This window comes from Neolamprologus multifasciatus, chromosome 23 (assembly GCF_963576455.1).
Source record: "Neolamprologus multifasciatus chromosome 23, fNeoMul1.2, whole genome shotgun sequence".
In the NCBI taxonomy this organism is placed as follows: domain Eukaryota; kingdom Metazoa; phylum Chordata; class Actinopteri; order Cichliformes; family Cichlidae; genus Neolamprologus; species Neolamprologus multifasciatus.
In genome coordinates this window covers 5,669,274-5,695,809 of record NC_140460.1, presented here as the reverse complement: position 1 = coordinate 5,695,809, position 26,536 = coordinate 5,669,274, and the positions used below count along the sequence as shown (strand labels likewise).

The window sequence follows — 26,536 nt, the reverse complement described above, 5'->3', positions numbered from 1 at the left end:
CACAGCAACTGTTTGTTTTTCTGCGCTTACTGATGACATCACACGTCTGAACTCTGACCTCCTGGAGCTAGTAAACAACAAAAATTAACTAGAAAAGTGTCCAAAAACAAAACACAATTAAATAAGAATAGTCTTTAAAGATTTTCCCAACGATTCAGAAAAATGTAAGTTTTATAACTACTTTTAGAGCGCAACACATACTAATTCACTAATGCCCAGTGTGGGTGCACATGTGTGAGTGGGTGTAGAAAGTCAGTGAAAAGGAATGTTGATTCATTTCTATTTTGCTCCGTGGTATTAAATCTGTCAGAGGCAAACTGAAAAACGTTGTAGAATTATGTCTCGGCTCTCAGCAGCACTCCCTTTCATGCCTGTCCAATCGCTGTCAGGGAACAAGACTTGTTGCCACTCTGTCTTTTGTGCTTTTAATTAAAGTGGCTGTGTAATGAGCTTTAGTGTCATCAGTGGCCTGGAGAAATGAACAGACATAACTGACACTAGCACTTGTTTGTAAGAGTCAGAGAGATAAAATCATACATGGGTAAGAAATGTAGGCCAAAAAAACAAAAAAAACAAAACAATTTAGGGAGCAGCAACGAATAAGAAACATAAATCCAGAGTGTCTATGGCATAAAAAATTAATCTGCCTCTGAAAGCACTCCAGCACCTTTTCATGATGATAACTATCATCTTTAAGGAGAGAGAATCATTGACTATTTCTTAAATTCAAAACATATTTAAAAATCTTACCTTTACCTACGTGGTACTGTAGAAAAGTATTGAGTCACAACTCATTTCTTTATATATCATGCTAGGGAAATGGTGAAATAGGTGTAGAGATCTACTGAATCGTGTGCAAACAAACACAGAAATACAGCATATAAGGCAAAAACAGAGTTTGTACAGTTCTAATGAGCTTGAAAGCCAATCTTTTGGTATGACCACCTTTATAAAGCAACTCAGCTTAAACTCTCTTGGGAAAACCTTTCGTTTCATTAACTAGTATTCAGGAATAATTCTCTAGGCATCTTCAAGGGCATTCAAAGCTCTTCTGTGGATTTTCTTTTCTTTTAGTTTTGTCCTCTGTCAAGAGGACCCCACAGTGCTTCAGGAATATTAAGGGCCAGGCTTTGTACATATATTTGGACCAAAAGTTTAAAATTTGGATTCATTGCTCCATCACACCAATTGTAGGTCCAGTTCTTTTGTACCTGTTTGCCTCATTAAGAATAGCTTCTTCACAGACACCCTTCCACTGAAAGCATTTTTGGTAATGTTTCAGTGAACAGTAGCTTGATTATACATCTCTCAGGCCTACTGGATTTTGTTCCTATTTCTTAAGGACACAACTTTAAGATATTGGTCAGTTTTTTTAGGCCCCCCACTTCTTGTTTCCTCAAAATTTTAAGAGCATTTAGCATAACATGCCAAAACATGCAGGGTTTTGACTAATAACTGTTTCAGAATGTGTTTTTATGGTGTTGTAAAATTTCTGCTTTATGCCAGTTAGACAGTCTTATCTTTGTAGTCTGTTATGCCTGAAGAATTCATAGGTTAGTGCTAAGTGGCTTAACAAACAAAAAACATTCTTCTGGAAGTGTTCAAGTACAAAGACTGGACTCAAAATGAATGAAAAAGCAGCCAATGTCCAAAGAAAAACTTTGAAAGAACTTTAGAAAGCCTGGAGAACAATTCCTCAATCTCCCGTTGACCACTTTAAAAACTTACAAAAAAGTCTGGCTCCTTGGAAACAAAAGAAATTAGGGATGAGTATGAGTACTATAAACAACAGCAAACTACAATCAAAACAACACAAAACAGTTTGAGTAAATATAGAATAAAAATGCATTTCTTAATGTTTCTCCGTGACAGAACCGAGAACTCATGGGAATGTATTTCCTAAATATTGTCTTGTTGAACTGTAATCCACATGCAATGGTGGAAAATGAGTCTTTACCTCATTAAGAAGTATTTCATACTTCTTGCTGTCTGAGATGGAGCTGGTGCTGGTACTCCGCTGGTCGCCAGCCTAGGGGGCAGGCCTGTCTAACAGGTCACAAGAAAAATGTGAGGGGCCACTGGATGATTAATGAGAGAGGAAAGAAGGAAAAACAAAGTTCTGATACACAAATCTGTATTTATTCTGTGGACTTGTTTGTTTGGTGGAGCTGCTAACAGCTCATCTGACATATGAAACCTTACGATCCTCTTGGCCAGTTTCATTTGCCAGGGAGCTAAGGGTGAAGGTGGGTGGCTGGTGCAGTTAGGAGGTTCAGGAAACACTGGTGCTTTCTTTAGGAGTGCATTGTATTTTGTATCATTTTAACAGGAAACTCTTAATGTGAAAAGTAACTGATAATAAGATTAGCAGTAAAAGCACATTTTTCTAGGTTTCAGAATTGAACCTAAACATAAATCTCATTACTTTTCAGCCAGTTAACTGAACTTAGCTTTAGTCCTTATCAAGATGCAGACAGGGATTTTTTAACACCTTTTTAAAAGTTTTTTACCCAGTGGGATGTTTAAACAGTTCAGCCTAATTAGTGTATTTAATTTCCACTGCTTTTACGAGGATCTTTACTAAATACAACACTTCACATCCTGTAAATGAGCCTAAGTACATTGCACCTCATAAGCATGTCTCGTGTCTGCGCTCTGAGGACTTTCCTGAATGGCGTGCCATATGACGCCACTTCCACTATTTGGCAGTGCATCACCCAGCAATCAGCAACTGCTAAAGAGTTACAAAACTGAACCAGAAGTTGAACCCGAGGGAGAGCAGCATCTGGCACCGTCCCGTGTCTGCTGCTAAGACAAAGGTAACACAGATCGGGAGGGGGGCCAGCGAAGGACATGACAATTTGCAGAAGATGATTATAACCGTCATCTCTTATTTATAAACACAGTCTTGAATTATTATTGCAAATCACAAGGAAATGTATTGTGTCAGCTAGACGTTCATATTTTAAATGCCTTTTGAAAAAAGCAAGAGAAAAAAATAAAAATAGAGTTTTTAATCATCCGGAATTAAAGTTCTAAAATTCTTTGCTTGACAAGACACACGTAGAAACTAGAATAGAGATTTAAAGATGGAAACACACACGTGAAGCCACACACCTGTTGTGTTGCTAAATATGTATTCACTGGTGCAATAGGGTGGAGGGGGGGTTACAAATCAATGTAACTCTTGAGTTAAACAAATGCAAGTAAAGCTTTAAATAAGCCACAAATAGTGAAAAAAAGCTAAGAAGAACAGGAAAAGCACCCTCTTACTTTCAGTAACCACAGGCACATGTACACATTTGCCTTCTCTTTCCCTGTGTGTGTGTGCTCTTTCCCCTCTCTTCCCCCACCATACCCTTACCTTTTTTTGGACCATGATACGGGGGACCCAGATGTTGCATTTCACTGGCCAATGGTGAGGAGAGAGGGGCTGGATTGGTGTGCAGTCTCGATGCCCCTTCTTTTAAAAACGGCTGAGCTCCTGTCTCCAGCTCAGCAACTCAACTCACACGAAGGAGCAGAGGCAAGAGTCTGCCCAAACAGCAGCCTCAATCACACCTGAAGTAGCTACGCTGAATTAGTTCGTATCGATGCTGTAGAGAATCGCCAGCACAATGTTGGGATTAAATAAAGTGGCGCTGCTGTTGTCTTTCCTGGCCTCGGTGGCTCTGAGCCAAGGTAGGTGAAGATTGATGATTGAACTGCTAATATATTATTATCATGTCAGAATGACACAATCCCAAGAAATTGTTGTAACTACAGATTTGCCAACGAAATGATGCTCGTGAAACTGCAAATGTTGAAAATGAACCTTGAGCAATTTTCAGTTCTCTTGTCATAATCACACAAGAAAGAGGGCCAGTTTATGAGTATTAACACATGTGCCGCACAACTGACAGTAACCGTAGAGTTTCCCAAGTTGACGGCATTTCCCTAAGGATGTCAGAGCGGGATGTTGAAAGAATTTAGACAAATGTCTGAAGATGAGCTCATATGATAAGAGTAGTGCATGATTAGTGTCTGTGTACTTGGATTACTTACGTTGTTGTGACATTAATCTGTGTTTAAAGTCAGCCTACTCCCTTCTGGGGATGTGAAGTTATAAAGTCCGTATTGTAAATCACAAAAATGTTGAGAAAGAAGATGTGGTTTGAGGTTAGGTTTAGGAAAGTAGAAATACTTTTTATGGGTATATTAAGTCTCTGGCAATGTAAAACGAAGTCAAAGTAACATCCTTTGAAGCGATGGAAACGTGCGATAAGACTGCCTTATTACCTCTTTATGTTGAAATCTCGAATCTAAAGCCATATGCATGTTTCTCTTGCACTTTTAATAACACAAAGGAGATGGATGGAGATGGAGTGGGATGTTAAGGAGAAGAGGTCGTGAAAACTGTCTCTGCAGTGTCGTTTAATCACAAAACAACAACAATTTCGTGATTACGAAAAACCTAGCACAGTAGCCGCCACTATCAGCAAACGGAAGGCCTGCTTTATGAAAATTGTGTCCAGCTTTTCTTACTTGACCAAGATCCAGTTTGAAATTACAGCTTTTTTTTGCACTATTTTTCTAACGTAGCTCCCAGTTTTTAATGCTGGTTAAGTGTTGGTTATCTGCAGACATTAGCACAACACGGTTTCTTCCAGATGAGATTAGAAGTTCTTCCCAGCAAACTTCACTCTTATCGTTCACTGAAAGTTTGCCATTCCTCCTGAATGACAGCAGTAGCAGCACTTTTTCCAGAGCTGTCACTTTCTGTTCGCCTTACAGCTGCTTCACATTAGGTTCTTCTCTCTTTTTTTCCAAAGTGAAGGAGCTGGCAGTTCATAAAAGCAAACGAGTGTGAATACACCTTAATAGTCTCCATGTCTTGTTGGGCTCTGAAGCCTCTGAACTGTAAATGTCTTTGTGCCGTTCACTGATGAGTATATATCAAAAGATTAGAGACCTGTGACAGTGTATGTATAAATAGTGATTCATGCTGACTCTGACTGAACAGAACACTCCAACCTTAAAAAAGGATCGTAAAAGTTGAACGCCTCATGCCACGCTCCTTTTAGCAGTACATCCACATCTTGCAGTAAGGTGGTGCATTTTTGTCCTTATTTCACCCTCTAACATTGGGAGCAGTCCCTAAAGATATAAACGCAGTCACCTTGGAAACAAGGTGCAATAATCACAAACCCAGTGGCCCGCTTTTCCACCTGCTTGGTTTGTGCTCGGCTTAATGACAAAATGGAATAAAAAAGAGGAATAGGAGAACAGGTAAAATGACTTTACTGCCCTCTTTTTTTTTCCACCGTCACACTGGCCAGCACTTCACTCTTTCCTTTTCACTTTTGATGACCAGTTCAGCCCTCATAACTGCATTCAATCCACTGCTAAAGTAACGACTGTGTGTCTCCATCTGTCCGCTCGTCTTCATCTGCTCGCCTTTTGTTTCTAATCTGTCTCCCTCAGATATTTCCCCACAAATACTTTCTCCCTTCTATCTCTCCCTCAATCACACTCCCTCCTCCACCTACTTCTCCCTGTCCTACTCCATCAAACATTCTCTCCTCGCCTTGTTTCTCAGTCACCCTCTCCGCACACCTTAGAGCTTAGAGGTTTACAAGCTGTTTTTCTATTTAAAGTTGGCAGCTGCTGCTGAATGCCCAACTTAGGGGGTAAAACAGTGGTATTACCACCTTTGGGTGTAAATCTTTCTCTTCTCTCCTCTCCTCTCCTCTCCTCTCCTCTCCTCTCCTCTCCTCTCCTCTCCTCTCCTCTCCTCTCCTCTCTTCTCTGCATAATTTTCAGGCAAAGCCAAAATAGTTGGTGAGTAGCTGGAGGGCTGTTAGTCAGACGGAGGGGTAGTTCTCCAGATGCTGACCACTGTCTGCTATAAAGCACAGAGCTGTCTGGCCAGCTGACTTTAATGACTGACACAGAGATTACATAGGATCAAACGAAAAGGCGCAAACTCCCATTAGTGACACGCTGCAAGCCACAACCACATCTTTCAGTGCTTTTCTTTTCTACTCATGTGTACAGACACAAGAAGAGATGCCAAGAAATTATTTGTCGCAGGAGTAATCAGCTGCTTTACATCTTCAGCTTCTGGCTCAGTACCTGTGCACAGGTGGAGAAGTTCAACGTCCAGATATTTTTTTCTTGAGAAATTCAACACCGACAAACTTTTTTTTAATAGTATCAAGGAAACAATGCGGTGTTCCACAAATATCTTCCTTTAAATACACAAATCATCTGTTATACTTTTGTAAATCCTTAAAATCATGTGGTTGGTTTCCACCATTAGTTAATGTCACGGACAAAACTGCCGATTTTAAGGAGCTACAGATGTTTATAAGTTTTGAGAGGCGTTTGGGAAGAAGAAGAAGAAGAAACTTTGGGGTAAAGAGAGAGAGATAGGCACTGAGAGAAAGAGCAGACTTTTCTGAAACCACACACACCTCAGCTAAGGAGCTAGCCAAACGCATAAACAACTTCCAGATGACATGGCAAACGGATCATCACATACACAGGCCCCCACACACAATGCATACACAGTTCATGGATGGAATGCCTCTGTTTTTAACAGAGGACTCCTGCGGCAGCTGCTGTCACACACACACTCCTGAGCCCGAGCACGAGCGACATCAACAAATAAAGCCTAACCCCATTCTTCGAGCGAGCTTTGCTTTGTCTAGTAGGTTATGTAACACGAGGAAGCAAGCTGGTGTTTTCACATCTTCTCCTTCTTGTAGGGATCTGGAATATTATAAATAAACAGGATCCAGACCTTTTACTTAAGCCTCAGCTGTCTGCCAGCCTGCATCTGGCACAACCATACCTCCCTAATATGAGTGAAATCGCGTTGGGTGCAACTTCATAAGGTCCTCCATTTTTCTCCACAGTTCCACTCTTCAGCAGCTTTTTTATTAGATTTTGGCTAAGGTAGAAATTTCTCACTCAGAAAGTGAAGGAGAGCAAGGCTGTCTTTCACAAAGGCACCAGGGCTTATTAATAGTAGATTTGCCTTTGTGCAGCCAAGTAAGTGAACCAGCTGTATTTCAGAATGAACCACTGTGACGTAAATCATTGAACCCAAAGCTAGTTCTCTAAAATAAGACTTGCAGTTGTCACAACAGACCTATGGTGGATAAAGAGGACAATGAATGCAGCAATCCAGTAGCTATGTTTCAGACATATAAGTGACATTGCTTGGTATTCAGGAACTTACCGTGTTGCTATATGTGGAAAAGGATGCAGATCTGTTCGAACGCACCGGTGCAGCTATCTTGTTACCTTGTCCAAGGTTTATGAGGGTCACAGTGAGCATGGCTAAAACTGCTGGCGCTTGAATGTAAACACGTTTCATTTTGAAATGACTGACGTAGTTGTTTCTAACAGGACAGCCTCACGTTTCCACCAAACCGCATCTATTTCCTAAACTTGCGATCTAAACAAAGCTAAACCGCAACATGTCACGTCATAAAAGAAGTTTATTGTTCGGCGGTGATTTGACAAGCGCCAAATGGGCCGTTAAATCAGAAAATCAGAAGCAACATACACAACGTTTGGGTTGCGTAACAGCAGCTGCAAAAAGTCAAAGCGTAAAGACATTTCTGTTCACAAAAAAACCCCATGAACAAGGTATAGTGCACCAGTCAGTCCCTTTAGGGTGTATTTTCCTAAAGCTTAAAAAGGAAATAATAAGTTCTAACTTTACTTGCCTCTTGATGAGGTAAATTCGCTCACATACCAGCCGCATGAAGCAGTGCCCCCATAAAATCCCCTAGCATTTAAAATTCATAATGTGTTAACATGTCCCTCAGAAGCACAATAAGCTTTGAGTGCGCTGTGGGAGCCAAGCCACTTCATCCCAGCCATTACTAAGGTCACTACCCCAACGTTCGCCTTCTTCTGTAGCTAATCTGGGTTTCCTCTGTCTGCTTTCTAAAACCATTAATCACCCTATAATCCACCGAATTGTTTGCCATTTCATTTTCATCATTATCAGACATCTTGAAATGATAATCCTGCGGTTCTGCTGTGAATTCCCTTTGCTCTGGTGTGAAAAGGAAAGAAAAATGTTATGTAACAGGAGCCGAAATAGTGTTTTGGAACTTCTTGGAAATAACGTGCGCTTCAGGATGGGGAGCATTATTAATTAGCCACAGGAGTTTTAATTCATTTTTAATAAAAGAAAGAAAAGGCTTCTTTGTGCACACAGACACACATAAAAAAATGAACAAAAAAAAAAAATCCCCTCTTGCCCCTGCGGGCGGTCTATCCTTCAAGCTCGGGTCCTGTACCAGAGGCCTGGGAGCTTGAAGGCCCTGCGCAGTATCTTAGTTGTTCCCAGGACTTCTGGACAGAGATCTCTGATGTTGTTTCTGGGATGTGTTGATGATTTGTGAACATCATTGTCACTGCGAAAAAGTGTGCTTTACCTGCTCGGGAGACCAAAAAAAATTGTAAAAAAACTATTTGAACTGATTTACTAAACTAAATCTGCAGGAACAGCCACATCTGCTCACCAGATCAGCGTGAAAGCATTTGCTTCTGTTTATAAGTCATTCCAGGGTATCAGAGAGACAAAGCTGATCTGGAAAAATATCAATGGTTTTTAAAGCCAAGGGCATAAAAAAAATCAACAACCATGAAGGTCAGCTGACTGTCTACGTTACCTTAAAATGTGAAGTTGATGTGTGTCCTGCTGAACTGTTATCCTTCTTTTGGTAAATCTATCAAAAGCCATCAGGGCTTGAAAAGAAATGTGCTGGCATGAAACGAAAGACTTGAAGTGAGCCGTAAAACCAGCGGGGACTGGGATCGATACCGGTCTCTGTGCTGGGCGTCTCTGCTCGTAAACTCAGCAGCGTCTCTCCCACAGTTCTAAGCGCTTGCACATATTACACACGCGCACACTGAAGCGACATAAGCCACTTTTTGTTTCGGTCACAGACTGACATTTATTTTTTCCGCATGGCCACATTTCACATTTCTTCCCAGAGTTTCTAACGAAAGGAGAAATGTCAAGCAAACAACTGACGCTTTTCAAAACATAAAAAAAATTGTGCCGCAGGAAAATGAATCATTGCACATCAAAGCATGCGTGAAAATGTACGGTGCATGCTTAATAAATCAAAGGGAAAAAAATTACACGAATGCCACCTTTAATATCGTTCTTTTTCTAAAAGGTTAGTATTTGCTTACTTCTTACATCTACTGCTGTGTGTATGAACACACGCGCTTAAAAGAAGATGATGTCAGACTTATTTAGTCATATAGGCATGCAGTTTGTGTTCAATACATATTTTACAGTCATATGTCCTTCAAATAAAACAAATTGGCATGAAATTGCTGCATGTGTTTGAGTAAGAGAAAGAGGTGAACAGAAAGCTTCTGCACAGATGACTACAGGTTCAGATTTTCTCAACTGAAGGTTCATTAACATCCTCAACAGTGGGTGCTTATTGATGGATCAAGAGGAGAAGGGAGAACAGAGGAGGGCAAGAAGGACTGAAGAATGAGAAGATGCATGACAAAGATTTCTGGGGGAGATTAGAGAGGGATTAGAGAGTGCCGCTGCTGAAGAGCAGCTATGATAAAAGAGAAGACAGAGAGGAGGGAAAGGGGAAATATAGGAAAAAAGAAGAGTGATGGATAGATGAAATCTTACATCGGAGAGAAAGAAAAGGGAATAAATCTTCAGTTTGTTGTTATTTAAGCAGAAAGTCTCCTTGCCTCGAAGAAAGAGCAAAACGTGCACGTGTCCATACAAAATCGGAGTAAATCTCAGTGCACACACATTGAAAACGTGATTTTATCAATAGTGTAGTTTAAGCAAGCACAAGTATAGATATTTTCAAAAAGGTAACACACTCTCATCTCCAACACATGACTTCTAGAATTTCTTTTCTTTCTTCTTAAAGTTTCTCAAGGACGAAAAGTGTAAGCTCGGTCTATAACCAGCTGTTTTCTTGTGTACGCAGAATCCCTGAGAACTGAGAGTCATTCAGACAAGAGACGGAGAGTGGCCTTCAACATGTACGCTGACTCACAGACAACAGGTACCGGCGGGAGATTGAGAGCTAATTCTTTGGCAAACATTTTCAAACCACGAGAGTTTAAATATCAGCTGAAAGCAAAAGTGCAGGCAGATTCCAGCCAGTATTATAAAACTATCAGTACGCTCGTTATTGCTGTTTGACTTGCTGATTTAGCAGCCGTACTAATGGCTGTGACTAAACCTTTAAAGACTCAAGGTAAATCCTTTAGCGCCCAATAAAGATGTTACCTCAGAGATTTTATTCCTTTGCAGACTCATAACTCAGAAAACTTTCAACTCCAAGGCATGAAGCCGAGACATAATTTTAGACGCAGTGTGTTTTGTGTTTGTATGGTGTCCATTGCTTTTAAGAACACATCTGCTCAGAAATAATAGAAAAAAGATGCTCCTTTTAACTTCGTCTCAGTCATCCAGCGATGCTGTCTAGACATCCTGGGCTACAGTAGTAATAATAGTTAATTACAAAAATACTTAATTACAGATACTTTTATCAATGGAATAATAGAAGCAAATAAAGACAGGGCTCAAGTCTGGACCCAAAGCTAAATAAAAATCACTCCGTGCACCATAATAATTCCTGTTTGTTCCCCTAAAGGCCTGTTGTTATGGAAACTGTGTTTCTGATCAGTGAAGTAAAACAAAGAGTGGGAGTTTTTTAAACTATAATTACTTATGTGGATGAGGTTATCTTGCAGCTCATATGACAGGTTTTCAGCAGTTATTAAGAACAGATAGACGTGTAACACTAAAAGACCTTTCTGTACAAAAGATGTATGACTAAGCTGCTTTCTAATCCATCACTGTTAGCATAGCTGGGAGGATCGTTCGCCTCAGTCAGCTTTCCGTGATGTGAACAGCTTTAAACCACAACATTAATACAATTAGGAGCATTTCAATAAACAACTTTTTTTTAAACTATACAGAAACAGCTGTCTGTAACACATAATCAATTCTTGATGGACATTATTGTTTGGGAGTAAAGCAGTGCTTTACTTTAAAAGGAAAACAATCTATCACATGTGGCTAATGGGTTCCTTTTATTTGTAATTCCTCGTGTTTCTCAGTAGGAAATTGTTCAGCTTTCAGAACATGCCACAGATGGAAAACTAAACAGAATGCCTCATGACTCAAGCCAGGGGGCATGGAAAGATCCCCAACAATACAAAGCTCCCTGGAGTATATGAAGTCAGTTTCAGATGATAGTTGCAGACCTCTGAAAGCTTGTAACCCATCCCTGCTGTTCAAGTCTTTCTTAATTCTTAACAGTGTCCCCCCATGTAAAACTAGCTCCAACCTCCACACCACAATTATTGTTTTTTTCTAATGTTCTATCTTTGTGGTTTTTATCCACGTCTTCCCTTCATGTGCCTCCAGGCGTGACTGAATGGACATCTTGGTTCAACATTGACCATCCTGGGGGAAATGGAGACTACGAGCGCCTGGAGGCAATTCGTTTCTATTACAGAGAGAGAGTTTGTGCACGGCCTACAGCCATGGAGGCTCGTACTACAGACTGGGTGGAAGCGGCAGAAACTGGGGAAGTGGTTCATTCAAGTCTGGAGAAGGGATTCTGGTGCATCAACAAGGAACAGCCACATGGTCGCGTTTGTTCTAACTACCATGTTCGCTTCCAGTGCCCCCCAGGTAGAGCCGATTACAGCAGCCCAGGGCTGCGGAAGCTTTTTCTTCACAGAAATGAATATTTAGCCAAAACACTACAAAAACTAAACAAATATTAAACATTGTAAACATTGGTGCATAGCTACATCTTTCGAGATTAAAATGTCCGTCTGTTCTCTGTAATATGTTTTTAGTGCAGAGCTATTGGACTGAGTGGAGTGAGTGGGGCCCTTGTTCAACCACAGTTTGTAATGACGTGGGTGTCCAAGTCCGCCGGAGGAAATGTGTGAGCGCACAGCCCATGCCTCTGCTGTTGGTGCCAGCATGTCAGGGGCACCACTCAGAGAGAAGAGAGTGCACCACCCCACCATGTACAGGTAACAGCCAAAAATCAATCACCACCAAATTTCGGACAGGACCCTAATCTAGTGTAGAGAATATGGTCTTTGAACTACACATAAACTATTTTAATCAACAAAGTGATTCATAATGTCCCTTTTTATTGGTGAATTCCCCAAAACATTCTTTTTAAACCATTCAGTAGGCTTTTGAATAAAATATTGTATTTCTCATCCTTATGAATGCAGTTATAAGTATAAGTGAAACTGTTCAATTAAAACCTTTAGTTTTGTAAAGACTTTCTAAACGCCCGTTTGCCACTTGCTGCTGTGTGGTTTCAGGCAGCCGTCTCCACAGCAGTCTTATTGATTGAAGCTGTTTCAGTAAAGTTCTAAATGCAGCTAAATCCTTTAGAAATCCTATAGTGCAGCACAGGGGAGTTAACAATCCATTTGATAGAATGATTCACTGAAACTCCCTTTCCGTCGTGTCTTTTTGTAGCTAAATGGAGTCCATGGGGTCCCTGGGGGTCATGTTCAGTGACCTGTGGTGGAGGTCGCAGGATTAAGAGAAGGACTTGCGTAAGGACTTCAGCGACAGTGCAGTGTGTGGGACGGCCTGTTGAAATCCAGAAATGTGGAAAGACTCCATGCCCAGGTATGCAAAGCCACACTGCATTTAGCTGTAGTCAGGCATTTCTTTACTTTGGTGTCTTGATCAGTATCTGCTAACATCTCAACGCTTTCTTTACAAAAGCCAAATGCCAGTATGTGTGCACTGAAGGCCATCCCAGTGAAGACTGCAGTCACTGCGTGTGCAAAGGCCACATCCTACATGGTGATATCCACAGTGTGACTGGTGTCCCTGTGGCAGGAGCCTTTGTGTCACTAGCCAGCCATCCCAAGGTCATCCGTGCCCGTACAGACGCTATGGGTCACTTTAAGCTCCCAGGAATCTGCTCTTCCAGCCCAACTTTAATCACCATCAGGAAGGAGAAGTTTGCCCCTATCACGGTGTCTACTTCCAGTAACACCACAGGCATGTCCTGGGTCCGGGCTATTCTTAGATCAGCTGGTAAGTGCAGATAAATGAAAGAAAAGTGATTACGAATTTTTGGATTGTTCTTAAAATAGGTATTATTACAAGACTAGCATTATTATTATTCCACATAGTCTACGAATCCTTCAATCATATTCTCAGACGACTGAAAACAGGAAATTGACAGCTCTACAACATAAACAGTTTGGACTATTGTGAGACTTTACATAGCCTTGAGCAGTGACTTGGTTGCATGGAGACCAAATAAAAATAGACTTGAGCTGCTTTCGAAAAGGCAATTCCCTCAACAATCATTTTTCATAAGCTCAGAGACCGACGGGTGAATAAAGTGTAATATTTGAATTTTATGAGCTCTCTATGACCTGCGGCACCATTCACAACAATCAGAGTAAAGTCTTGATGATTTGCTCCTTTCTGCTTTCCACAGAAAAGCCGTACATTGTGAAGCACCCGGAGGATAAAGTGCGTTACGAGGGAGGACGGGTGCTGCTGTGCTGCAAGGCAGCAGGATCACCAACACCTGACAAATACTACTGGTGAGATGAACATCATTGTTGGCACACTCTCATAGAATAACACTCAAAAAATAGCTACAGTCCTTCCTACACTTATGAAATGTATAGTTTTTAAGTTACAGGTTATAAAACTAAAACATAAGCTCTATAAGATAAAGTCATCGGATAAATCTTCCTATGAAAGTCATTGCACAGTCATTGTTAGCATAAATCATCAAAATAAGTATAACTGGTGGCATATTTGCTAACATTTTAGATATAATTTTAAATATAATTGATTAAAGTTCAATAAACATTCCACAATAATGTAAAACAGTAAAGTGAAGAACAAATCACTCTCTCTGTTTCCTTCTTTGTGTCTGTTTATCAAGGTATCACAATGGGACTCTGCTGGACAGGAAGGTATACAAGTATGAAGAGGAGCTTGTACTGCGAAATCTGAAGCCAGAGCAGTCGGGACAGTATTACTGTAAAGCCAGCAGCCCTGCAGGAAGCATCAAGTCCTCCCCCGCCTTCCTTACTGTAATTGGTATGTGTAGCACCAAACAAGAATGGCAGAAACAAAGAAACCACTTCCTCTGCCAGAGCTAATGCCCCATTTAGTTTTTTGTAAGTGAAGATACTGATCTGGATTGGCACCAATAAGTTTTTTCCCTTGCCTATGCACCACCTCCGCACCAAGTTTATGAAATGCAGACTAGTAGTATGTATGTAGTCCTGCTACGAGAATGACAGATATGTGACCCTTGGAAAAAGTTATATAGTGTATTTACAGCACTGAATACCAGTGTTTTTTTCTGTTTCAAGGTTGTTCTTTAAGTAAAAATAGTTCTGGTAAAATGTAATTAATCTTCATCAGACTGAGAAGAAATAATTTGCTATGATGATAGAAAGCGGCAGACAGGGATTATAGCTCGGGATGGCTACCACCCCAGTGCATTTGACAATGACGTATTTAGTCAATGCCTTGCACTGGTTCAAGTATAACCACTGACAAAAAGCAAACAACCGCAACTCTACTGTATAAAGAGCAGCTGCCTCAGAGATTGAATACACAGTTAAAGAGGAATGTCAGTGCTGAGCTCAAACCAAGTCATCCATGAGCCATGTCTACGCATTAAGAGGAATCAAACAAAACCACAGTGGCTTACAACTGAAAGAGAGGAGAAAGTCAGTTAATAAACTATCTTTCATTAAAAAAAAAAGCCGACATGGGAAAATGAAAAATATCAGTCTTAAGATCTGGCAGAGCCTGGAGGAATAGGTTTTTATTGTGTTTACATTGGTTGAAACTACAGCTTTCTAAACAGGGATTCTTTATTGTGTGAGAGGGCTCTGGACTCTGTAAAACCTCAAACCCAATTTTTCCAGAACACCCGGTGTTGAGATGAAACCCAAGATTGTCAATAAATTATGTTTCTTTTCTCTCTCAGACTCAGACAAGTATGTCTTTCCACATCCATGTGGGAGAACCCCACATACACAGCTTATAGTCTCCAGGTGCTTGTTAGTTAAGACACAGATTAACAAACAGGCTTTTCATGGAACAGTGCTAAAGCAATCAATTCTAGGCAACAGACAAATCCCTGTACTCCAAAAGTCATTATGGCTGGAGAGACTTTATGTGTGCAGAACAACACCTGCACCTCAGAGCGGGATGATAAACATGCCTTCATCCCAATAGTTTCTTTTCCCCTTGCACATAATGCAGAAGTTTAATTTGAATAACACAATATGTTTACAACTGTTCAGGAGGTTATATGTTATATAATTCATGATCAAAGGAAACTTGCAAAGCAATACAGCAATCTACAAATCAAACTGCTTCATGTGTTTGCAGTTATTGACTTATGTGGGAGATGGTGAGCTTGACAGGGATACTTAACTACAAACAACCATGATATCCTGCATACTAATTATGCTGCCAGTGGGTTGTTGAACAATTGGTCGTTCCTTCCAGCTCCGAGTTGGATGGTTGGTGAAGAAACTTTTTCTTAAGCTTGAAGTCTAATTACCATTTTATGCATATTTCACAATCCAACCTGGCCACTTAAATGCACTTTCAGGTCATGCAGGCCTTGGGCGTTTGTGTTTACTGTGTTTATAATGTGAGCATCTATGTGTGAAAAATAAAGGTATAAATATGTTTTATATATTCCACCGGCAAGTTCTAACTATTCACTATACCTGTTCCACATTATGCTTATAAATCAATATGCAATTACCCTCAAACCAGCAATTTTATTTTAATGCTAGATTGTATATTTGACAAACTTTCAAGAGCAGATACAGCAAAGCAAATAGAACATGAACAGGCCTGTTTTTAATATGTTAACTCTGCATTTACTTCCGAAACACCATCAAAGTCACATTACACAGCAGCCAACTTAAAATTTATGGCAATATTTCTTTCATGATGATGAAAGAACACAAGCTTAATGTCATTTATTGTCTATTTCACAGACAAAGGAGCACCAGCATGCAATTCTACCCCTGAAACACATCTCATCAGGCTACCCACAGACTGTGTTCAACCTGGGACTGACTCCAAGTACTACAATGCTGGCCGCTGTCCTCACAACAAATGTGCTGGTTCCTTAGATTTTGATATGGGCTGCAGAGATGGAGGTGGATTCTGTTGTGGTGTTAAAAATATGGAAAGCAGAATTATTGACTGTGGTAGCTACAGCCTCCCCATCCGTGCTGTGATACAGTGCAGTTGTCAGAAGTGTGTGCAGCCAACTGTGCTGGTTCGAGGTCGAGTAGTCACAGCTGACAATAATGAGCCTCTGCGTTTTGGGCACATCTACATTGGTAAAGAGAGAATGGGTACCACTGGATACCAAGGAGGCTTCACATTAAGAATCACCCCTGACACACAGAGATTAGTTGTAAATTTTGTTGATCCTAGTCAAAAGTTTATTGACACGCCCAAGGTGTTCATCTTTGACAAGAAAAGTGGATCTATTTACCACGATGTGAAAGTGATGAGAAAACAAACACCAATTGATATCAATGCAGGAGAGACCAATTTTATTAACCTTGGAGAAATTAAAGATGAAGACCCCATAGGGCAGTTGGTTATTCCTCCTAATTCTTTTCATAAGGACAATGGAGAAATCTACGAAGGAACTGTCAAAGCCAGTGTCACATTCATTGACCCAAGAAACATCACTACTGCAGCAGCTGCCCCCGGCGACCTTAACTTTGTGGATGATGAAGGTGACATGCTTCCTTTAAGGACCTATGGCATGTTCTCTGTAGACTTCAGAGATGACTCCAACAAGGAGGTACTTGGAGCTGGCGCTGTCCAAGTCCTCCTTGACACACAGCACGTCAAAATGCAAGAACACATTCCCCAGATGAAACTGTGGTCTTTGAATCCCGACACAGGAGTCTGGGAAGAGGAGAGCGACTTTTCTTACAGCACAACAACTACTGGTGGTCATGGAAGGAGCAAGCGCGAGGAGCGCACATTCCTCATAGGCAACATGGAAATCAGAGAACGCAGACTTTTCAATTTAGACGTACCTGAAAATAGACGCTGCTATGTCAAAGTTCGTGCCTACATGAGTGACAAGTTCCTACCTACTGAACAGCTGGAGGGTATCGTGATTAGCTTGATAAACTTGGAGCCCAAGCCTGGTTATTCTTCTAATCCCAGGGCATGGGGCCGCTTTGACAGTGTCATAACAGGACCTAATGGGGCCTGTTTACCAGCTTTCTGTGATGCCCAGAAGCCTGATGCTTACACAGCTTATGTCACAGCAATGCTGGGTGGGGAGGAACTAGAGGCAGCTCCTTCCTCCCCAAAGATGAATCCAAACATCATTGGAGTCTCCCAGCCCTATCTAGATAAAATAGACTACCAGCGTTCAGACCATGATGATCCAGCATTAAAGAAAACTGCCTTCAAAATCAATTTGGCAAAGCCTAACCAAAACAATTTTGATGAGACCAATGGGCCAATATATCCATATCAGAATTTAATAGGTTGTGAAAATGCCCCTGTTGATGCTAATCATTTCAGGTTTTTTAGAGTAGAAAAGGACAAATATGAATACAACGTTGTTCCCTTTGAGGAGAATGATTTGACAACCTGGACAGGAGATTACCTGTCCTGGTGGCCTAACCCCCAAGAGTTTAGAGCATGCTTCATCAAGATCAAAATTCTTGGACAGAAAGAAGTCATGGTCAGGTCAAGGAATCTGGGAGGAACACACCGAGAGACAAAGGGCCAGCTTTATGGAATTAGAGACATTCGCAGCACTCGGGATATGCGGGAGTCCAATACCTCAGCAGCATGTTTAGAGTTTAAATGCAGTGGCATGTTATTTGACCAAGCTGAGGTGGACCGGTCCCTCATATCAATCCTTCCACAAGGTAACTGCCGCAGGATCAACACCAACAACCTCCTACAAGAGTATCTCATTAAACATCCACCAGTGGCTCAAAACAACGAGTCTCATGCCTTCACCATGTTAGCACCCGTTGACCCTTTGGGACACAACTATGGTATCTACACAGTCACAGACCAGAACCCTAGAGTGGCCAAAGAGATTGCTATTGGGCGCTGCTTCGATGGCACCTCAGATGGTTTCTCCAGAGAGATGAAGTCAGACTCTGGAGTTGCACTTACCTTCAGTTGTCCAGAGAGGAAAATCAACAGGGAAAGCCTTTTCCAGCGTCTGCAGACCAACCCAGCTCAAACTTTGTCTCAGATGGCGAGGGACATGAGAGAGTTAGATGGTCTGCAGATGAGGAGATCATCCACCCAGGTAGTTGCTTATCCTTCAGAGCAACGGGGTAGGACCCAGAATCGCAGAGTCACCTCAACCACCAGAAGAAGAGTATCTACACGCATTCAGTAATGCCAACAGAAGTGATAAAAAGTAGGTTGAAATAATATAATTTGATCAGTGTTTACACTAGCAATCACATCAAAATGATATATCTATAATAATCTTTTCTTTATATTGTTAGGTCTTCAGTTGAGAGTCATATGATGGCATCAGAGTGTGAATCCCCCCATTACTATGAAAATCACAAACCCGAGACAGACATCAATTTAGAAAACTCATTAGGTCTGACGGTTAATTGAAGAATTTGGTATATTAATTTCTCCCAACCACGGTAAAAGACAAGTATCATTTGTTTTTATGTAACTTGGTGACCGGCTTTTATTGACTTTGCTCTCATTTTATGAATGAATACACTAAATTGAGGGTTGAAATTGGAACTTTTATAGAGCTAATCTGTGGCATTCCACTTCCATAGTGGGTGTTTTTGCTGACATATTTCGATGCTTGACCCAAAACCAGAAATGTAAAAACTATAAATACTATGGTAGACCCCAAACACTTGGTAATTGGCCATAGCTTTCCACTGAACTCATGCTTTTCCTCAAGTTCGGAGAGAAACCAACGTGAGGTCCTTGTTGTCTGAAGCAGACACTGAGCCCTTATTATACAAACTCAGAAACTCTCCATGAAGTGGAGGAACATGCAAAAGAGACAGTGGGGTGAAGCATGCCACCCAGTGAACAGAGAATCTTTTCAGCCATGCTTCTCAGTGTTTTTCATTAGTGTACCATATTGCCAACTGTGATTCAGACAGACGTTCTTCCACACTTACTTAAAATGTGGAAGACTGAGGTTGTCGTCATGACAAGCAAGGACCTTACTCTAGACTGGCACTTCAAAATAAAGATAATTGTTTTTGGAAGCACGACATAATTTCCTTCCCCCCCCTCTGCACATTCCACATTAGAACATCACCAAACAAAGTGTTACTTATAATAATCTATTCCTCAATACTTTCATTCTCAGCAAGAAGCTCTTTCAGGGTCTAAATGAACTTTGTTTTTGTTCTAGGGCAAAGTGTTTATGAGCTGCCTTTATATCTTGAAGTGCAATAAATATCATTAAACTTGAGAATGAATACAATTCAGCATGTTTCAAACTATAACAGTTCATGAAAAGTGCTGCTGGTGAATTAAATACGTTTTTCATGTTGCATGTTGTGTGGCTAAGGTATTTGTACCTTGCACAAGAATCTTGTTGTTGATTTAGTTGTGTGATTTTCAGCCAATAACTGAAGTTGTGTTGTGCAACTCTTTGACTCTCAGAGTCACTGTTTTTTTTCCATTCTTTGTAGCATGAATCTGCTGATTTTACAATAATCTTTTTGGCTTCAGTTTGCAATCTTGTTAGTAGGACAAAAAACTCCACTGTCATTTCTTAATTAACAAAACATGATTTCTTAAGCATGAGAATTCAGAAGAAACACACCTTGTGTTTGCAAGTCAGGTTTTTATTGAGCTATGTAAAAGTATGAGTAGCAATACAAATAAATGTAGACTATAACGCCATATGGATATGGAAATAGACACATGAATTGACTATTTGGCTACTTTAACTGAACTAAGTAATAGGCATGGAGTTTACTCAGTGATTAAATCTATTGTTTATCTGCAGTATAGGGTTTTGCAGACCCATGGGAGAAACCCTTCGAGCTGAACTAATCCCAAAATGAATAAGGTGCACTATGGACCTTGGAGAAACCAGAAGAGGCTGACAAGTAAATATAAGCCTGCTGCTAATTAGAAAATAAATTACATATTCTCTTGAGGACTGTAAAAACAGTTTGACTTTCACAAACAACCAAATTGAACTCAAGCAATCAGCAATAAATTGGACACAAGAGTATTATGGACACATATTTCCTTTGAAATTGCTACCGAGCTCTCTGCACATTTAACATTTGAAGATGTCTTTTTTTTTTTTTTAATCTCAGTTCATTTGTGCTGTTATATTTTTAGTTCTGATGTGCAACAGATTTATCATTTAATATGCTGTAAATGGTATCATTTCAAACTTCTTTCTATGTGGAGCACATAACAGCACTCCAAACATAGATCTATAGCTTGGCAGCCTGTGCAAACTTCAGAATTATCATTGACCTCTCTAATCACAGGCCTGTGGGCTGTGTGTGAACGAACAGTTCAGATGTCCAGTTGGAAACAAACATGTCCCAGCAGCAGATACAGCTTCCACCCCGTAAGAAAGACGATGATTGAATCCAGGTGTAGGAAGAGATAAGTCCTATAAAAGGCAATAGTTTGTGAGGTGAGCTGAAGAGGCCAAACAGATGTAGAGCAACTAAAGGAAATGTTAGACCAAAGACATCAGATGGAAGAGAAGCAAGATTATCTAGTGATGGGTTTAATCATTTCAGGGTACGGTTTGAAAAAGAAAAAAGGGAAGGGAAAATATTAGTGGTCTTTGGCCTCATAGCCCATCACTTACAGAATCTTGAGCTTTGAAAGTGGTTGCACATGGAAGAATGCAGATTTTCTTCAGGGAATGCTTTGACAGGAGAATTGGCTTATTCATGAGAAGAAGTTATCAGGAGAGCTTGAAGGACAAGGTAACAATAATAGCCTGAGTAAACCATTGCATGGAAAAATAAGCTGTGCTCTCCAAACAGCCACTTTGTCTTTAGGGAACTTCAAAGGAGATTAAAGAACCTCTGCAATGTTTGGTTTAATCTCTCAAGAAAAAGTTTCCAGATACTTTAAAATCAAATAAAGACAGTTTGAGCCTGAAACCAACAGATAAAAGAAGATAAAAATATTCCTTTTTTAATTAAAAGAAACTGTTTATCTTGACTCGTTGGCAGTAGTAGTGGCAAACCTTTTACTTTATTTAGTGTCAGAAACATGAATATGATTTATGTATTTGTGTTTTAAACGTCTAAATAAATTGTTTGACATTTGGAGTTAGCTGGGTACTGGCTGTATTTTTTAATGAACCCACTGATGTGAGGGTATCATCCCTATTCTCTTCTCCAAACTCTGGCAAGGAGGAGAATGAGCGTTTTTCCCAAAACAGGGAACTAATGTCTAAAGCATACTATTGGTATAGTTACAGCTTTGCAGAATTCTTGAATGGTTGAAAATTGGATATTTTCAAGTGTATTTCAATCCATCTGGCAAAATTTGAGGTTTTTTGTGGCAACTGCTATTCGAAAAAAAAAAAAAAGAATCTAAGGAGTGGATTTCTATTCAAAATACTTGACCTGAGTTTGCCTCTGTCACTGAAATGTTTCTGCAGAAAAGCACAAGTCTCCAAATCCACCAGAAACCATCTACAATTTATCAGAAACTTAAGCGTAAACAGACATATCCATTTTCTCTTCTGTACAGTCCAGCAGGGTCTCAGGGAGATCATAATTTATTCACAAGACGGTCAGCCTTACACCTTTCCACCACTTTCTGGAGGACATGGAGAGAGTTGCATACTTGCCACTGCACCCCAGGAAGCAATCCTGAGTAGTAAAAGAATTACATAAATCAGCTCTTGATAATAGTCTGTAATGCTAACTATTGCATGGAGATGCTGAATGCTTTGTTTCTCTCTGGATTAGGCCTTTATGTGTAAATTGTGTATTAAATTTGGTATAAATGTACGACCGAACAAGTGTAAATAAATGATTTTGTGTAAACATTTTGTTTGATGTTGTCTTCTGAACTGTGTATAAGTTTAACAAATGAACAGTCTGAAAATTGGAAAAAGTTTATTTAACATGCATATATATTTTTTAATAAATAAAATGCATAGATCTAGTTTTACTTTTTCCATCTTACAGCAATAAACAAAGTTTACAACAAACATGATACTGATGATACTAACTTACAACAGAGGGGTGAATTTAAATGCATCGGTGTATGCAGTCTCCAGAATGACATTTAACCCCAGAGACATACACTAGAAATACAAAAGCATATAAAATACATTTTAGGAAACATAACAAAATTCTGATGAGAATCCCAATTTTCCCCAATGTGCCTCAAGCGTCTCAAAACATTCCTGCGGAATCTCAAACCGTTACTTTGACTTTTCTACTGACACAAAATAGCCGCATCTCCACTTTGTTTGCACATTACCCTTCAGGTGATGAAATGTAAGACAACACAGCGAGACGTCTGGCGCACATAACATTTTTAGCCAGTGGAATTATTATTGTAATAAAGTTGCACAACAGGGAGCACAGTAGGGAGGAAAACTGGAGTGTTGAGCCACACTGTCATTGACACCTTCGTGACGGGGTTCTGTGCGTCTGCCAGAAAACGAAGCTGACAGAAAATATAGTGAGTGACTGCTCTCACCACGAAGAAAAAAACCCCACACACACTGGCATCACTGCTCACACTCACACACGCACAGCTAGGAAAACACATTTTTCTTAAGTCAGTGGTGCATTTCAGGTCGTGAACCTTCCTCTGGCGCCTTACTAACCATTCCTTGTAAATCCCACTGCGTCAGAAACAGACAAACCTGTCTGTGCAGAAGACAGGAATGAAGAGAAATGCTGATGGAAACGTGTTAGCTGTGGAATTGCCACCAACTGTAACCACAGTGTCCTTGATGTGTTTTCTATTTGCTTAAACTCTAATTGGGTTAAAAAAAAAAGTTTTGCAAATAAATCCTGGAAGAGAGTTTCTTCCTATGTGACATCGCTTCAAGGGCACAACTAAACAAGTGTGCCTCTCAAGTCTGGAATAATAGGAAATATAGTAAACCATGAAAGAAAATGACACTTAGATGCAAAATGTGGGCTTTACTAAAGGAGACCTGTACTGGTTATTCGAAAACGCTAACATGCAAAATATGATGATTCTTTTCAAGAAATCAAGACGATGGTGTTCAGTTTTTACTCATTTTTACTCTTTATTTTATCAATTTTAATTGAATTAAAAACTCATAGTGCTACATTTTAGATACTCCTATTGCCTCTGTGATTCAAAAACCAAACTGTCAGTCTGCTGACTTAGCATCTTGGTGCAATAACCGTTTTTTTCAAGACTTGCAGTACAGCCAGTGGATATCCAGGTCAAGCCTTTCTTTTCTGTTCCTGAAGATAAAGTTAACAAAGCAAATATAAAATTTAATTATCATCAGACAAGATTGCAGTTTGGCGAATGCATTCCTGTTTTTGCTCCCCGCATGGATTTCTTTATTTGCATGTAACCGAAGCCTGCTCAAATGCGATTGGTCAACAGAACTCTGATTACAAGTGGATTGTAAACAGAAAAAAATCTGTTTGGAGTTTTGGTAATTTATATTTGAATTATAAACAGCATTTGGAAGGATTTTCAGTTTCTTCAAACAGATTTGTTTTTGCTTGCTAGTGCATATCAGTGCAACAAGGCAGAGAGGCTGAGAGCTTGAGAACTGAGATGAAAAATGGTGAGATCCACTCCAATATCAGGGTTTTGATCAACAATGAAATGGAAAGTGCAAATGGCTCAGATCTGAAGGCAAAAAACTAAAGTGCACATCAAATTTACTCTGCAATATTTCCACTAAAAATCATGATATTTTCTTTTTAAGGAAGAAAAAAAAATACATGAAACTGCATAAATCCACTACCTTTATCTTGCATCTATTGTGTTATCAAAAATCAACAATAACCTGCTGATTCTGCAGGTTAAGTGCCTGCGCATGGTTCTCCATCTCGAATGCCAGCAGCAAGAAAAACGCAAGAAACTCTCCTGGATTCGGTCCTGAGAATACAGCAATCCAAGAGAAACAAAACTGAGAAAATGAGAGATACGGCTTAGAAATGTTTTTGGACGGCTTGGGTTTGTGGAATAAGTCTCAAAACAAACTACAGTAGGTTCATTACACAAGTCTAACAAATGGACAGGAGGACAAAGCACCTGCTCTGAGGTAGATCAGCTTTTCCGATCTGGAGGAAAAGGCTGTAAGGACAGATGACTTCTGTGCTTCACATAAACATTTCCATCCTCCAGCTTGACTTCATACACTTGTTGCTGCAAAAAAAGTAAACAAAGAATAAGAAACAGAAGTTAGAAGAAACACAACTCCCTAAGCTACTTTAGGAGTAACCTTCCAAGTCAAAAAAAAAAAAAAACCCTGCCTGTCACAACACACAGTTTGACGTTGTTTAGTCTAACATTTGACATGAGTGACATAAAGTGATGTATATTTAAATCATATGTGGAAAACGATGAATATAAAAGAGGATAAAATGTCAAGCTCGATTTTTTCATTGGAACAAAACAAAACAGAAGATCTCAAGCTGAACATCACCTTAACTCTATCTGACGAGCTTTGATTTTTATGTCCTGTCTATCAAAAACATGCCATCTGTCTAAGATTAAAGGATAATTTATGTGAATGCTTAAATCAAGTCTTAGTATCAGCTTTTAGTAAATGTAAAAAACCTGATATACATTCAGGTGCTTAAATTTACTGCTCCTACGTGCAAGTTAAATAAAGTGATTAATCAACACTCCTTATAAAAAGCGTTTTTGGTGTAAAACTAAAGCAGCATTATCAGGACACACTTTATTACTGACCTGTAGTGATGTCCCTGACCTCCCAGTCCTGAGATCAAAGTTATAATCATGCCAGGGACAGAAGACCTGCAGGACTCCGTCAGCCTCCTCAATGTCCCCCTCACACAGAGGACCGCCTGGATTTCCACACGGGAAACTGTTAATAACCGTTTATTCTCATAACAATCCCTGCTGCCATCTTTATTCTAGAAAAATGCGATGCTTTCATAACACTAAAACGTAAGACCGCAGGGGGCATGATGCTATTTCCCCTCTCAGCCTTCTCTTATTTTAACAGTTAATCACCCACAGAGACATTTTAAATAGGCTGCATAAAAAACGCGACGTGACGCGTTTGCAATGTTATACTTATGACTGCGCTCTACTCTCGCGTTTTAAAGGCCCTGCTAAAGCTAAATCTAAGCGGGTATGAATGTGTTTTTGTTGTTGTTGTTTTTACCGGAGTGTGAACAGCGAGCATCCATTGCAAAAAACTCCCCCTTCACATAGAAGAGGCAGACATCGGAATCATAGCCGAGAGAGGAGTGCATTAGACGGCAGCGCTTCTTGGAAAGCTCCGAGGCTGGGCCTATGAGTCTCCATGAAACGCCCCCCGTGTTTCCCTCTTCATCTCCGGAGCCAGAAGCCATAAAGAACGGCGAAATGACCTGTTTTTCTATTTTGCACTACTACAGGCCTCCCTTTTTCCGCCGGTGCAAATGGATTTGAGAGATCGCTCTGTGCAAATATTCCATATTAACCACCAGACCGACTGGTACAACGCTCATCCGATCGGACTGAGCTGCTACCATCCCTGCTGCAGCCTGCCAGCAAACCGCGGGACCCCGTCAAAAAAAAAAAAAAAGGAGACAGCACAGCGCACAAACACAGAGCTACATATGAAGATGACTATAGCCTAAATGATGAATGAGCAGAAAAGTTAGCCTAGGCTACTCAAAATCTGCTAAAGCTGTGCAGGCTACCCGTTAGAACTGCAGATGCTCTAAAAATAACAACAGCGGCAGCTATTGGAATTTAAAATGCAGATGCAGAAATCCATCACAAATGCATCTGTTGCATTATGAATGGGCGGCGATCAGAACCTTAATGTTCTTTGATTACAGTCTGTAACATCAGGTCGCTCTTTTTTTAGTCTTTTATATTCAAACAATGCACACACAAAGAAAAAAAATCCCATTATGGAAGCTTTCTTGGTGGCCCGTTGAGTTTATTGGAAAACTTAAATTTAGCCTACCAAGTATTGGACATCTTCCAAAGGAGTGTGCTAAATGTGGAACATTAGTTTTTATGTACTGTGCAAATAGTTCGAAATAATTTCTGTTATTTGGTACAAAGCAGGTTATTGTTCCTTCACTGCACATGTACTGTGCTCCAGACAGGTATTTCTACTGATTATTTTCAGGTTAACTTTTTCCACGGTGCAGTTTTCTTAACTGTTATGTCAGTTCTGTGATCTTGCGGCAGCAGACAAAGAACATATACAATTTAACCAAATAAAGACATTAAAAAACATATAGAACAACTTTGGTCTGTCAGTATAACCGCACTGACAACCAT

At 40.1% G+C, this 26,536-nt stretch overlaps 2 protein-coding genes across 2 annotated transcripts; one reads left to right on the top strand and one right to left on the bottom strand.

The window, feature by feature from the left end:
• Positions 1-3,129: 3,129 nt before the first annotated feature.
• Positions 3,130-22,091, top strand: cilp2 (cartilage intermediate layer protein 2). Its single transcript, XM_085149965.1, has 10 exons — positions 3,130-3,681; positions 9,984-10,061; positions 11,435-11,704; positions 11,875-12,057; positions 12,521-12,676; positions 12,776-13,093; positions 13,506-13,614; positions 13,965-14,122; positions 16,057-18,485; positions 18,577-22,091. Exons 1-9 carry the CDS (start codon positions 3,618-3,620, stop codon positions 18,462-18,464), a joined length of 3,744 nt encoding a protein of 1,247 aa, XP_085006091.1. The 5' UTR covers positions 3,130-3,617; the 3' UTR covers positions 18,465-18,485; positions 18,577-22,091.
• Positions 22,092-23,882: 1,791 nt separating this feature from the next.
• On the bottom strand, positions 23,883-26,073 carry LOC146490813 (Rieske domain-containing protein). Its single transcript, XM_085149988.1, has 3 exons — positions 25,419-26,073; positions 24,980-25,095; positions 23,883-24,430 (listed from the first exon to the last, which is right to left on the bottom strand). Exons 1-3 carry the CDS (start codon positions 25,606-25,608, stop codon positions 24,332-24,334), a joined length of 405 nt encoding a protein of 134 aa, XP_085006114.1. The 5' UTR covers positions 25,609-26,073; the 3' UTR covers positions 23,883-24,331.
• Between the last annotated feature and the right edge of the window lie 463 nt (positions 26,074-26,536).

Coding starts and splice junctions, on each gene's coding strand:
- cilp2 (XM_085149965.1), top strand. CDS start 3,618: ATGTTGGGATTAAATAAAGTGGCGCTGCTGTTGTCTTTCCTGGCCTCG. Junction 13,094..13,505: donor GGCTATTCTTAGATCAGCTG/GTAAGTGCAGAT, acceptor TGCTTTCCACAG/AAAAGCCGTACATTGTGAAG. Junction 14,123..16,056: donor CGCCTTCCTTACTGTAATTG/GTATGTGTAGCA, acceptor TCTATTTCACAG/ACAAAGGAGCACCAGCATGC.
- LOC146490813 (XM_085149988.1), bottom strand. CDS start 25,608: ATGGCTTCTGGCTCCGGAGATGAAGAGGGAAACACGGGGGGCGTTTCA. Junction 25,096..25,418: donor TGCTCGCTGTTCACACTCCG/GTAAAAACAACA, acceptor GTGGAAATCCAG/GCGGTCCTCTGTGTGAGGGG. Junction 24,431..24,979: donor GGTCAGGGACATCACTACAG/GTCAGTAATAAA, acceptor CTTTTTTTGCAG/CAACAAGTGTATGAAGTCAA.